General features: G+C 56.0%; 1 protein-coding gene across 11 annotated transcripts in view; it reads right to left on the bottom strand.

Moving 5' to 3' along the window:
• CACNA1C (calcium voltage-gated channel subunit alpha1 C) overlaps positions 1–14,720 on the bottom strand; it is a 391,277-nt gene that overhangs the window by 139,921 nt on the left and 236,636 nt on the right. For all 11 annotated transcript variants that reach the window (XM_018048697.1, XM_018048696.1, XM_018048698.1 and 8 more), the window contains exons 4-5: positions 7,525–7,664; positions 2,951–3,090 (exon numbers count right to left, since the gene is read on the bottom strand). In XM_018048697.1, coding sequence (XP_017904186.1) covers positions 2,951–3,090; positions 7,525–7,664 — 280 coding nt within the window. The remainder of the gene's footprint in view (positions 1–2,950; positions 3,091–7,524; positions 7,665–14,720) is intronic.

The following is a 14,720-nucleotide window of genomic DNA, read 5'->3' as shown; positions in this document are numbered from 1 at the left end:
GCCAAGAGCCTGACTCAGACACCCAACTCTGCACTTAGCAGGTGGTGACCCGGACATTTGCCACCACCTGCATTCTGTTCTCGAATCGGAAAGGGACATTTTCCTCCTGGGGAAGTCTGTGCATCTCAAAAAAAAAGGTTAAGTTTCTTGGTCCCTGGGAGTTTTTAAGCTTATTCAGGTAGAGCATAAACAGTCGGGACTTCCTGGTTTGGTTGCTTGCACCACTGATACTCAGTAACTTGTCCATCAGACTCTACTGCAGCATGCCTGGAGCAGAGCAGACAAGCCTCAGCTACACAGCATGTCCTGAGAGTGTCAGCCGGTTCCTACACCCACAGCAAGACCCACCCCTGACCCCTCACCTCCCTGTGCGTGTCAGTTATCCTACCTCTTTGTCCTGAGGCTCCAGATACCCCTCCTTACCTACCCTTCAAGGCCTTTCCTCCTCCTCCAAAGAGTGCCACCTCCTCCAGGAAGCCTGTCCTGATTGCTACCTGCACTTCCCAGAGTATGGAGTCCCCCAGAGCAGACTGGTCACAGAACTCATCTGCTGGTTTTTTTTTTTTTGCACATCTCTATTTTTGTTCTACACCATCATTTCTATGAATGTTTTTTCTTTGACACTTCAGTCTCTCTGAGGAGACACTTAGTGTCTGACTCACCTCTGTATCTGCTGTGAGGCTATAAAAGTCCTCTATGAAGTAGGCATTCAGTGGGTTTTGTTGAAGAAATTAATACATGACTCTTCGGCTTGTACCCTCACCATCATCTCTCACCCTCCGTGTCTGTGATCCTGAGACCATGGCATTTAATACACATATGGACACAGAGAGTAATGGAAACTTCGTGGGCTTGGGCTTCCAGGTCCTGCAAACCACCCAGTCAGCATATTTGCCACGGAAACAACACCTGCGTGTTCAGCTGCACGGTGCACAGTTGCCATGAAGCTCGAATAACATAGAAGAAAAAGCCCTTTGGAAACACTAAAGAAGGCACCCGGGGAAGGAAGGTCTTTAGCCCCAGAGTCACTTGGGGGTGCTGGTGCTCTGCCCCCACCACGTGGAGCCTGTGCTCGGCCACGAGGGGCCCAGCTCCCCCACAAAGACTGACCAGGCGTTTTGTAGATGATGGTAGGTGACGAGAATATGGTAGTGAACAACACAAAACCTGGTTGCTCTGGTGAGGTGAGGGGTGCGAAGTAAATAAACAAAGGAAGAGGGTGGAGGGTGAAGCGGGGGAAGAAAGCAGAGAGGGACGGAGGGCAGAGCAGTGGGACAGACCCCTGGGAAGGTGCCATTTCTGTGGACACCAAGGGGTTGAGGCCAGCCAGGGGCCATCCAGATGGAAGTCCTGCCGCGTGCATCCTGACAGACTCATTGTCACCAGCCTTCTCGTTCCCTGAGCTTGGCCTACTGAGTGATGGCTGACTGACCAGGAAAACGCCATAATTTCAGCTTTGCTAAAAGGTCTTGGATCTCAGCCGTCAGGTGCGCGCTTTCCATTCCTAGTGCCCAGCGGTTAAGGCCAGGCAGAGGGGATCTGCTCACCTGTGCTGTGATACCATGTCTACACTCCCTCTGAGTTAACACAGGCCACCACTGCCCAGGGTCCCCACTCCTGCCATCGTCCATCCAGGGAGTGCCCCCACCCTGAGTAGAGACCAGGCCAGGCACCGGGCAGATGTCAGAGAGTACAGGGCATGTCTGGGCTTCCAGGGGCTTACGAAGTAACTGCAGAGGCAGGTACGAGGGTAAAATGTCTAAGACATTGGGGGTTACGTACTTGGAACGCCTTACAGGAAGTCGTGCATGTGGTGAGGAGAGCTGGTCTGAGTCACGAGCCTGGTCCCCCCGACCGTGGCCAGTTCAGTTACTCTAGGAGGATGTTTCCACCATTGTGTGCAGGTGTGGCAGGGACTGGACAAGTTAATACAAGGTCCCCGTGTCCCTACAATTTTGCACCCAGGCAGGTTTCACCTGCCAAGCAGGACAATGTCACCAGGTTGGTGGCAATGCAGGTGTAAAGGTGGGGGTGCAGAGAGCCCCTGCCTTCCTGGCCTGGCCCCATCTCCAAGCTAGTCTGGCTGTAGCCTGGTTTGGGGACCCCCTCTGCCTTGAGTTAGAGGTCAGAAGCTGAGTGGATGGTGACACGTCCCAGCACCCACATCCTATTTCAGGTTCAGGGACCACCAATGAACAAGGAGTGGAAGGACTTCTCAGAAAGTGGACTTAGCCTGCAGCAGGTTGGCCTGGGCTTTGCTGCAGTGGATGTTGGGAGCCCGACCTTCTGTGTGCAGGGCTGGGGGCTGCTCTGCAACGGGGTGGGGTGGGGGGCTCCTGCAGGATTGGGGATGAGGAGCTGATCCCGGCCCATCCCCTGATGGACAGTCTCTCCCACACCCATCTGCCCAACTCAGGCCAGTACCCTCCACCCTCAGGGAAAGCCAGCTCTCGCTTCGACAGGCGGCAGATCCAAAAATAGGGCTTTTGAGGCTGGAGACACCCCACGTGACATGAAAGGAGGAGAGGTTGGGAGAGGTGGTAAAATGGGACTTTTTGAACATCCACTGATGCTTTTCTGATTGTTCTTTGAAAAAAAATACAGACGGTAGAGATAATCCTGTCAGCTCTGTGCCCTGAGAGCCTGGGGGATTAGCTCTCTGCTCTTCTGCTGCAAACGTGTTTAAATTCCCAGCTCCGGGGGCTGGGGGTGGGGGCCAGGCTGCTTAGATGGCCACAGGGTCTTCTCTGTGCCGCTGTCTCAGCCAGGGGGCATGTGAGCAGGAGCCATGGGGGGCTTTAATGGACTCACATTGGAGCTGGGGTCTTTACAGCAAAGGGTCCCATTCAAGGAAACCCTCCGTGTATAACAAACTAGATTCCTTGGCAACTCAGGATGGGTGAGCGGGAACAGTGGAGAGGTCACATGGCTGAACGGATGAGCTACTTACTTGGGACCCCGGACACCAACCGCAGGGGCCGCAGCACACGGAATGCCCTCAGGGCCTTCACGTCGAATCCAGCACCCTTCCCTCCCAGGGCATTGGCCCCATCGGCTTTGGTCGCTTGCTCTAAGATCGCGCTGAAAAGCCTGGAATAGAAGGAGAGAGGGAACATCAGGACATCCTGCTTGCCTAGCGGGGCTCCGACCTCTCCAGGGATGCCAGGCAGTGGGGTTTGCAGGCAGCTCCAGCCAGGAAAGTCTGGGTGTGCGGGAGGGTCTGACTCTCATCAGATGACCCACCTCAAGGTGGGTCCCACCTGCCCGGAGAGGGAGGCCTTGGCAGCCTAGTGCTGGCATTAAGCTTGGTTTTCGGGCATCGGCAGTGTGGGCAGAGCGTCAGGCAGGCAGGGGCTGCTGCCAGGGCCTGTCCCTCCTTGGTGCCCTCTGCCCCTCACGACATCCAGGCTTGTGTGCCCGGGAACCACATTCCTTCCTGACAAGCCCCTGGCTTTGACCTGAACCTGAGCAGAAACAAAGGATCCTTCGGGAATTGATGTGGTACCACAGGTACAAGGATGGGAGACTGGCTTAGAAGCCTCAGGGCCCCCCGAGACCCTCGCAGCAGGTATGGCTGGTGGACTGATAGGGACACAGCTGACAGACACGCGTTCAAGAGAGGGCGCTGAGAAGGGGGGTGAGCGGCTTCCCTTCGGTCTGTTTTGTGCTCGGGCACCTGAGCAGGCTGCCTGCACAGCGGGGGCTGCAACCAGAAGTTCTGACGAGTCGCCTGGACCGATGTCTGACATCCTTCCTGCTCTAGGCGTCCTTCAACCCAGCTTGGCAGCTGGACGGTTCTCTATGTTAGCTGGTGATGCCTCTGATCCAGGCAGGGGTGGCCAGGGTTGGGGGGAGCCAGGTTCTTTCTCCACAGGGAAGACTTCTTTCTACTGAAACTGAGGAAAACAGTCTGCACGTCTGTTGAATAACATCCCCAATCTAAACCAGATTTGGTTCCTAGAATTTCCTGGAAGAAAAGAACACTCTTATCGATGTACAAGATGTCCACAAATATTATTCAGGGAGGGGATCGGAGACTAAACAGCCTTCTCCTCTGTCAACCCTGAAGGGGTAGAAAGTTCGGGACTGGGTCTTGAAGGTATCTGCTCGCAGAGGCCAGTATGCTGCTTCTCATTCAGACACGGTGGAGGCGAAAACACTGCTTCGTGCCCCCCGCCATCCAGGGCTGGGAGCACATGGGGATGTTTGTGGGGGGGTCATCTCCAGGCGGTTCCCCTCGCCGGACTGTGTCTGTCAGTTCCTTAGCCCAACATTCGAGCTTATCAGAGTGGACAACAGTCTCTGGAGGGCCTATGAGCTGAGAGGCAGGGCTCGTACTGGGAGGGAGATGGAGCCACAGTGAAGGCCCTTGAGGCTGCAGCAGATGGTCGGAGAGGATGCATTCTACTGAGGGCTCCTGGGTGCCCAGTGGGGGCGGGGGAGGGCTCCTGGGTGCCCAGTGGGGGCGGGGGAGGGCTCCAGGGTGCCCAGCGGGGGCGGGGAGGGCTCCAGGGTGCCCAGTGGGGGCGGGGAGGGCTCCTGGGTGCCCAGTGGGGGCGGGGAGAGCTCCTGGGTGCCCAGTGGGGGCGGGGAGAGCTCCTGGGTGCCCAGTGGGGGCGGAGGAGGGCTCCTGGGTGCCCAGTGGGGGTGGGGAGGGCCCCTGGGTGCCCAGTGGGGGCAGGGGAGGGCTCCTGGGTGCCCAGTGGGGGCGGGGGGGGCCCCTGGGTGGGAAGGGGGAGGGGAGGGCTCCATGGGCAGCTGGTGGGGGTGGGGGGGTGTAGCTCACAGGACTCTGAGGTTCAGCAGCTGTGTCCCCACTGTTCCTAGGAGATGCTTCCACTTCCAAAAGGAATGGGGCACGTTGGGGGTGGGCATGTCCAGGTAAAGGGTTGGGAGAGGGGGAGTGGGGTGGGGGTGGGCATGGCAGAAGAGAGGTGACTGGGCCACACCCTCCGTGGGGGTGCTGTGTGCCACATTTTGAGTTAGAAGGATGGGTTGAGACCAAGACTGTATGGAGAGCCCTGAAAACGAGCAACTTGGGGAGGAGAAACCAGGTACCGAGTGTGCGATCAGTGGGAAAAAGCCAGAGGGCCTCGGTGGACCACAGGTGAGCCAGGGCTGGCATCATGGCCTCCATGTTGTGAACAGTCAGGTGGAGGCACTTCTGCAAGGGTGCTGAGTCTGGATGCCTCTCTCCCGTCTGAAGTCTAACAGCCCGGCCTGGCCAGATGGGACTGGGATCTGGGCTGACCCGAGAGCCATCTACTCAGCAGGAGGAGCAGAATCCACGCAAGCAGAGACGCAGCAGGGGCCCTGTCTGAGGTCGGGACCCTGTTCGGGGTCAGGGCCCTGTCCGAGGTTGGGCCCAAGTTGGGGCCCTGTCCGGGGTCGGGGTCCTGTCTGTCTGAGGTCGGGGCACTATCTGATTTGGGGCCCTGTCCGGGGTCGGGGCCCTGTCCAAAGTCAGGGCCCTGTCTGTCTGAGGTGGGGGCCCTGTCCAATTTGGGGCCCTGTCTGAGGTCGGGGCCCTGTCCGAAGTTGGGGCCCTGTCTGAGGTCGGGGCCCTGTCTGTCCGAGGTCGGGCCCTGTCCGAAGTTGGGGCCCTGTCCGAGGTCGGGGCCCTGTCTGGGGTCGGGGCCCTGTCTGTCTGAGGTCGGGGCCCTGTCTGTCTAAGGTCGGGGCCCTGTCCGAGGTCGGGCCCTGTCCGAAGTTGGGGCCCTGTCTGGGGTCGGGGCCCTGTCTGTCTGAGGTTGGGGCCCTGTCTGACTGAGGTCGGGGCCCTGTCCGTCTGAGGTCGGGGCCCTGTCCGAGGTTGGGCCCTGTCCGATGTGGGGGCCCTGTCCGGGGTCGGGGCCCTGTCTGAGATCAGGGCCCTGTCTGTCCGGGGTCAGGGCCCTGTCTGTCCGGGGTCGAGGCCCTGTCTGAAGTCAGCCCGTATCTCCTGCTCCCACCCCACACAGAGGTGAAGGCCGTGGATGGGGCAGAGTGTGGCACAGACCAAGGCCAGTCCATCCTGCTGACGGGAGAAGATGCAGCTCCTCTCCCCGAGAGGCCCCTCTCCTCTGCCGGGCCCAGAAGCACCGCGTCTCAGTCCTGGGCTCTTCCTGCGAGTCTGTGAAAGGTTCCCAGGAGACTCAGGCCTCGAGGAAGACTCTGAATTGAAAAGGGTGCAGAGGCGTGAGGAGCAACTGGCCTAAAGGCCTTTGCCATGGTTTGCTGAGTCAGTTCAAGGCACTCATCGGTCATCTGTTCACCCAGTGGGAACAGAAGCAGCAGAACCTCTTGTAGAGCTGCTTCCTCACCCGACATCCACATGTGGCTAACAGTTCAGGAGTGTCCGTGTCCCTCATGTCTCCAGAGTGTCCCTTATGTTACTGCAAAGTGTGTCACACATAGGCCGGGCAAAAAGCACAGTAGTGAAAACCCTAACACCGCTGAGACACCCGCAAGAAGCCATCCAGATGCGCGGAGACAGGGTCTCGCTCCCACGTGGCCCTGACTTGCTCCGTCACTTCCTGCGGGAGAGGCCAGACGCCCATGGGCTGCGAGCAGGGTGCTCTCTGGGGAAGCCACCAGAGCAGCATCCGCCCCGGGTTGGCGGGGATGGTCCCCTAGATAAGAGCCCATTGGCACATGGACCTGACCCCGGAGGCTGTGGGGCTGGAGAGGACATGAGTACCAGGTGGGTTTGACATAGCACCAGGTCAGCCTTGAGGCATGGGGACCCTGCCCTGCGTGGATGGACAAGTGGTAGGAGCTTGGTCAACCGCACCTGCATCTCCAGCAGTACGTGCAGGCTTGTTTGTACCAACATTTGACAAAGACTCTTCCCCAAAGTTTCCGATGCCCCAACGAGGAGATCACGGCGCCAAGGCTTCCTGCAGATGCCGGCGCTGCTCTGCTTCTGAGCGTAGGTGGTGCCCGGCCTCCTCCCATATTTCTCTCACTGCTCTTTTCCTGAGAGGTGCGTCTGGTCCCATCCCCTGGCCCTTCCTAGTCCTGTTTTCCTCTAGCCCATCAGTCCCGGGCAGCCACTGAGTGAGGACCCTCAGTTGCAGGTAGGCATCTCGGCTCCTGTGTGCCAGTCGCCCCGCCCTCACAGTGGCTGCAGGGACACGTCCAGCCCAAACACACCTGCTCTGCCTCACCTCGGGGCGGGGGGGCGGTGGTGGGGTTGTCCAGGAACTCGGTCCAGGTGAGGCTGGAGACCGAATAAAAGACCTAAAGTTGAGGCTTCTCCTCGTCTGCAGAGAGGACCCTGGGCTCCAGCAGAAACCCTTGATTCACCTGTGTGAGTTTGTGCGGGTGTGCATGTGGGCGTGGGCGTGCAGACGGGAGCAGCACCAGGGCTGTTCCAGATAACAGCTCCCCTCCCTTTGCAGAAAGTCTGAATCCAGAGGGATTTTTAATAGATCCTCTGGTCTGGCCTGAAGCCCAGGGCCCTTGTGACCAAATCAGAAAGACACAGGTACGTGCGGAAGGGAAGGGGCTGCGCTGGCTGGCGGTGTGGGAGTTGGTACTCACCCGACAACCACGATGATAAAGTCTAGTAAGTTCCAGCCATTGCGGAGGTAAGCGTTGGGGTGAAAGAGGAGTCCGTAGGCTATGACTTTTAAAAATGCTTCCACAGTAAAAATGATGAGAAAGAGATACTCCACCCGCTCCTAGGAAACACAAGAGAGAAAGTCATCAGATTGGGGGGGCGGTCTGGAAAGTTCTGACCCCACAGGTCCCCCAGGCTGGTGGAGAAGGGGCCCCTCTGTGGTCGGATCAGGGCAGATGCTGGGAGGGACCCCTGCCACCCCCACAATCCCACGGTCCATTCCACAGGCATGCTCAGATCCACTAGTCTTCTAGTCTTAAAAGACAGAAATTAGGGTGGTGGGAAAACTGCACACCTTTGAGAAATCTTAATCAGTGAATACCTGCTTGAACTTCGCAGGAGAGAACTCAGGATGAGAGAGCTGAGGGAGGAGTTGGAAGCACAGAGAAAGTGCCACAGTTCTGAGTCACAAACCCAGGAGCTGCAGGCCAGCCTCCTGAAACCCAGAAGGGGAGTCTGGGAACCTCCAACAGTCAGGAGACAGAGGCAGCTGCCCACGCGCTCTGACCTTTCCTTCAGAAAACAAAACTCTTTGTCCAAAGACCAAGACCAGGCCAGCAGGGGCCCCAGTGTTCCCAGGATGGGGTGGGCACTGGGTGGGGGTGGGTGGGGTGGTCCTCCTCCCTCTCCACCCACTAAGAGAGCCCTGCTGCGGATGAGGCTCTGCTCCACGAGTCCACACTCGGCTCGGCTCCAGCCGACTCGCGGCTGATTCATCGTCTCCCCCCATCCCCCGCCCCAGCAGCTGCTCTCCAGCATGGAGCCGTCATGACCCCACTGGGCGGAGGCTGCCCGTGGCCTTCACACATGGGTGTTCGCTCTACAGGAGCCTTGGCCTCCAGGAGTCATCGACTCAGACCCCAGACCCACGGCCCCTCCTCGCGGGTCAGGAGGAGCTCACTGAAGACTCCCAGGTCCCACCCACTCAGCGGATGGGGCATCCTGGAGGACACACCATTTGCAGTCCACCCAGCTGGTGAATTGCTGGTTCACCACAACTCCCCTGCCCCCAAGCCCATCTTCCCCATCTCTGAGACACTAAGCCAGAGGTGGCCTTCTGAGCCCAGCTCAGGGTTTGGGAACGCAAAGTTGAAAAGGGCAGAACCCTGGGCCCTGCTCAGACAGACTGGAGGAGATCTGGCTGTGGGATCTGACCCAGCCTCCTCAGCACATGGGCCGCAGTTCCTCAATTCAGGTGCCCCAGAGGCTCCTGGAAAAGGTCTCAAATGTGTGCTTCCAGGCACCAAGGCCAGGAGACCCATTCTGGACTCGAGGCGGAGCTGCTGGTGCCAGACGCACGGGAGGTGGGCTCAGAGGGGAGCTGGGCTCATGGGAGTGGCTGGACAAGTGGGCCCTGGAGAGTTTGTTGTCAGAGGAGAGCTGGGGCTGGGCTCCACATCAAGGAAACTGTCTCCAGGCAGGAGTGACGGCGTCCCGTGTACAACCATGGGGTCTGAGAGACAAAGGAACTGAGAGATGATCCGAGCTACCTCCCTGCTTGAGAGACTGGGACACTGAGAAGGTGAGGCCTGGGAGGCACACGCCTGGGACCCAGGACCCGCTGGACTTCCTGACCCAAGGCTCGAGGTCCATCCATCTCTCTGCCTCCCTGGTCCCACTTATCCCCTAAGACACAGCGGGATAAGACCCCTGAGGCTTAAGGGTCTGAGCCAGAGCTGAAAAGGGCCCAGAAGTCAGGAAGATGGATCCAGACAAGGACCCAGGGAAGAAGCAGGTGCCAGACGCCAAGAAGCTCAGACACAGTGATCTGTGCGGTGGGTGTGTGTGTGTGAGTGTGTGTGTGTGAGTGTGTCAGTGAGCATGTGGCACTGCTTTTGTGAGCAGCGCTGTGTTCCCCCGACGTTAGAGGTATGAGAGTCCTTACAGAATTCATTCCAACCCCCTCTTCAAAACCAAAAAACAAACAAGAAAGCGTAAGCAAGTGAAACAGCTTGGTCATCCTTTCAAAACACCGTTATGTTGCTATAGAAACATCCGGGGGTGGAGAACGGCATGACTGAGGAAGCTGATGCCTTGGTGCCTCTGGGCCTGTGAGTTCACGACTCCTTGCGGCCTCCTTGGGCTTGAGTCCTGGGGGTCACTGTGCCCTGAGGGTATGCTGAGGTTCAGCAGGGACCCCCTGTTTCTTTGATCTTGGGAACTGGTTGAAATGTGTGCAGACCCACTAAAAACAAGCACCGAGCCCTGTGATGCTGAGAATGTGCCCCGGCCTATGCGGGGTCAGCGGGAGCTTCCTGATCTGTGCCGAGGGAGCGCAGGTACCCAGGAAAGGCTGACGTCCCAAGTAGAGGGAGTGCGGAGGGCTTGGCCCCCTCCCACAGCTGTGGAGCCCACCAGGGCAGCAAGGCCTAAACCCAGTCCTCCTGGCACTGCTTCCTCAGCTGTGAGGGGTGAGGGTCTGGGGCTGAGGGTGGCGAAAGCCAGGGGATTATCTCCCAGCTTCTGTTCTCCCCGTCTGGACGGGGAGACAGCTCCCTAAACAGTCTTCCAGGCAGGGGTGACGGCGCCACTCCTGTCCCTGCAGTATGCTGCTGCTCTGACTCGTGGATATAAACCCGATGGCAGACGGGACAATGAATTCTGGGGCCACAGAGACCCTGGACGCAAGCCACCTCTACCTGCTGGCCTGTCCGCGCCCCCCCCCCCCCCCCGCCAACTCCAGTAGACGCTGCTCAGCCATCACCGTGAACTCACCTGCTGGCCCACATCACGACCTCAGCATCCTTCTCAACACAGTGACCATCTATCCATTGGTGCCGGCTTACAGGCTGTCCCCTCCCTGCCGGATGCACAGAGTGGCCACACAGTTTATCACCCAAACAAGGGCAGCTTTGAGGGTGAAAGAGAGCCTGTGACTAATTCACGGGGACACAGTGCGTCGGGGTTATCCCAGATGAGTTAGAGGCTGTGGTCACCCCAATTCCACCTCAGTGAGGCTCGCAAAGTACCCACCCACTCCTTGTAGGTAAACCCACCTGAGGAAGCTTGAGAGCGCCTTCCTACAGGATGGCCATGGTGGAGGATGGGGGGGACTTGGGGAAGGAGAGGGGTGTCTTGGTGAGGAAGGACAAGGCCTGCCTCAGGGTCACAGACTTGTCTGCAGAGGTGCCATCCCCACTGGGCTGTTCCCCTCCCCCGCCCCGTGGTCCCTGGCACCAGCCCCCTGCCCTGGTAGCACCAGCCCATCACCTTCCCATGAAAGCCTGCGTCTGCTCCCCGCCTCTGCCTCACAGTGAATAATTGGTTCTACAGTAGCTTAATGAGCCAGTTACGAACGCATTTGGGTGTCTTACGGAGGCAGAATCACCTTGTTTACTCCTTGGTAATTAAATCAGTTACATCTGATTTCTGCTTGGGGAGATTTATGGGCATTTTCTGTTTCTAGGTGGCAAAATTGAAAAATGCGTCTAATTACTGATGGATTTCCCTCAAGAAGAGAAGCAGAGAGCAGTATTTCACTCACTGCCAAGTTCACTGCATCTTAGCACAAGGATGGAGGATGATGGGAAGGCTAGGGACCATCCAGGACAAGTGAGGAGAGAGGACGGGAGTGCAGACACGCAGGGAGGGAGGCCCTCTCTTCTAACAGCCGGGACTTGGCCACTAGCTGTTCTGCTTGGGCCTTAGAAACCTGACTGGTCCTCTCAGACAACCCCCTTTCCTAAGGGGAATCCCATTCGTCCCTCAATAAATCAATTGCGACTATGGGGTTTTCAGAGGCTGGACGCTTCAGGTGGGAAGGTCTGACCAGGTATGGCCTCTCAGTTGCTTTGTGACTTTAGCCAAGTAAGTCTTTTATTCTTTGCCTTCACGTGTTCTCACTTATGAAGCAGAGTTTTCAAGTTACCGAATTGCTGGGTTGATTGAAAATATTAAAAATATTATCATCACAATATGTTTTATAAACACATATAAGTTCCCTGAAAAGGGTTTTGCTCAGTTTTACATTTTCTGGCCTTTGAGTTGGGAGGATGAGAAAAATAATATGAGCATTTTATTTAAAGGTAATAGGGACTCCCTAGGAGTCCAGGGGCTAAGACTCCATGCTTCCAGTGCAGGGGGCCTTGGTTCAATCCCTGGTCAGGGAACTGGATTCCCCATGCGGCAACCAAGACCTGGTGCGGTCAAATAAAAAACCAAATGTTAATACTTGAAAAAGGCAATGAAAGTGACTTCTTGGAATTAAAACTCCGTCACCAGATACAGTTTACAGTTTTGGCTATTAGGCCATTTTTAGTCTAATTCAGGATCTGGCTGAAATGAGTGTTTCCTACACTTTGGTAGCAGATGGGACCGAGGTCTGAGGGCACACGTCTTGCTCCAGAGCTGCCCAGAGTCCCCTACCCTCACATTCCATCCTCACAATGACCGTCAGAAACGGTATATTTTCTGCAGGTGAGGAGGCCCTGGGGCTCAGCGGATCCAAGCCGGGGGTCTCGCTCTGAGTCCCATGGAAGGCCTGGCTCTGCTTGGCACCCCCAGCAGAGGCTTGATGGGGAGCAGGCCATGTCCACCTGCTGGACCTTGTGCGTTCTCGAGAAGCAGTCACCTTGCTCCAAGTTTATGGGCCACACCAAGGGCCTTGGCAGTCAGGCCCTGCTGACCCTCTCCTCCATGTGGCCCAGCCCACAACCCACCTCAGTGCTGAGACCCCAACTAGGTTGAGAAGCCTCTGTTCAGGGGGGGCACGCTGCTTCTCTGGGCCTCAGTTTTCTAATCTGTGAAATGAACGCTGCTTCCTTCCTCTGCCCGGCCATGAGAAATCATGGAGAGCTCAGTGTCTGGTGCATACGTGTTTCCCAGGAGTCCGCAGACCACAAGGGGCTCCAGGGCGGGCTCGAGGGTGAGGTGTCCCTCAGGTTGGTGACCTCAGAGCAGTTACCTCTGTAGCTGGTGGAGCCGGATGGTCACCCCAGCTTTCTGGGAAGCCTCCGGGCCCAAATAACTCCAGAGGGTGCCTGGAGCATCCATACCCCTCAACTCACAGGGCCTTTTCAAGGAAATGAGATTTTAACTAAAGCAGGACCTTCTGCTCCATGGGAGGGCGATCCATTAGCAGGGGTCAGCATCTCTGATTAGCAGCAGTAACAGCCTGTTCCCCTGTGCTGACCTCTTGGGGAACCTGGGCCCCATCCAGAGATGAGGTTAACTGGGGCTGGGACAGGCCCGGGGATGAGCACGTCAGCGTGTTATGGAAATGACCAGACCCCAGGTTCAGGCAGGTATAGACACGCTGGTGGGGCAGGAGTTCTCACAAAGGGCGGTGCAGCCTCTATGTGGACAGGATGACTCTCCTGGAAAGTCAGGAGTGTGGAGAACCTGGGTTTGAGTCCAGCCTCTGCTCTCTTTGGCTGTGTGGGCTCTGGTCCACCCCTTAGTCTCTCTGACCCCCAGGGTCCTCGTTCACAAAGCATGATGCCAGTGATGCTTTTCAGAGGGTTGTGATGAAGATGGGTGGAGTCTGGTGTGTGGCCCTGACGCTCACAGCAGGTGCCAGGTAAGCACGGCTGCCCCTCCCCTGCTCCATGGGGGTCACCAGCCAGACTCCCACCTGTCCTCCCGCCCTGTTGTGTTAGGTGAGGCTCAGGGCATGGTGTTGGGAGCCCTGTCTCTGAAGGGAGACCACCTGGCTTTATATCCAAGTGCTGCCATAAAGATCAGAGCAGAAATAAATGAAACAGGCAATTAAAAAATCATAGAAAGGATGAATGAAATTAATAGCTGATTCTTTGAAGAGATAAAATTCATAAACCTTTGGCCAGACTCTTTGGGGAAAAAACAGAGAGGGCTCAAATGAGTAAAATCAGAAATGAAAGAGAAGTTACAACCCACACCACAGAGATACAAAGGATCATTAAGACGTGACTATAACTGAGTATGCACCAATAAAATAGAAAACCTAGAAGTGGAAAAATTCCTAGAAATATATAATGTTCCAAGACTGAATCAGGGAAAGACAGAAAATATGAACAGACCAATTACCAGAAATGAAATTGACCAATTACCAAAACGAAAGTCCGGGACCAGATGGCTTCACAGGTGAATTCTACTAAACATTTAGAGAAGAGTTAACACCCATCCTTCTGAAACTGTTCCAAAAAATTGCAGAGAAAGGAATGCTTCCAAAATCATTCTGTGAGGCCACCATCACCCTGATACCAAAGCCAAACACAGCACACAAGATGGAAATTGCAAGCCAATATCACCGATGGACATAGATCAAAAATCATTAACAAAGTATTAGCAAACTGAATCCAACAATACATTTAAAGAATCCCAAACCATTGTCAGAGCTTCCCACGTGGCGCTAGAGGTAAAGAATCTGCCTGCCCATGCAGGAGACATAAGAGACACGGGTTCTATCCCTGGATTGGGAAGATCCCCTGGAGGAGGGCATGCATTCTTGCCTTTGCCAATACCGGAATACTGCCATTCCAGTATTCTTGCCTGGAGAATCCAATGGATGGAGGAGCCTGCTGGGCTACGGTCCATGGGGTCGCAGAGAGTCGGATATGACGGAGCGACTAAACAACAACACAAACAACATCCTACTGAACAGTGGAGAGCCAAAGGCATTTCCTTAAGATGAGGAAGCCCACTTGCCACATTTACTCAGCATAGTATTGGAAGTCCTGGCTACGGCGATCAGAGAAGATAAAGTAGGAAAAGCAATCCAAATTGGAAAAGGGAGAATTAAAACTGTCACTGTTTGCAGACGACATGATACTATACATAGAAAATCGTAAAGCCACCGCCAAAAATCGACTAGAGCTCATCAATGAATTCAGCAAAGCTGGAGGATACAAAATTAATATACAGAAATATATTTGTAACTTGGAGTATAACCTTCAAAAATTATGAATCACTACGTTGTACTCCTGAAACTAACATAATATTGTATATAAGCCATGTGCTGTGCTGTGCTAAGTCGCTCAGTCATGTCCAACTCTTTGCCACCCCACGGACTGCAGCCTGTCAGGCTTCCTCTGTCCATGGGATTCTCCAGGCAAGAATACTGGAGTGGGTTGCCATGCCTTCCTCCAGGGGATCTTCCCGACCCAGGGATCAAACCCCGGTCTCTCGCATTGCAGGCAGA

Source organism: Capra hircus, chromosome 5 (assembly GCF_001704415.2).
Source record: "Capra hircus breed San Clemente chromosome 5, ASM170441v1, whole genome shotgun sequence".
In the NCBI taxonomy this organism is placed as follows: Eukaryota; Metazoa; Chordata; class Mammalia; order Artiodactyla; family Bovidae; genus Capra; species Capra hircus.
Note: the sequence above shows the minus strand (reverse complement) of the source record. Positions and strands in the feature narration are given on the sequence as shown.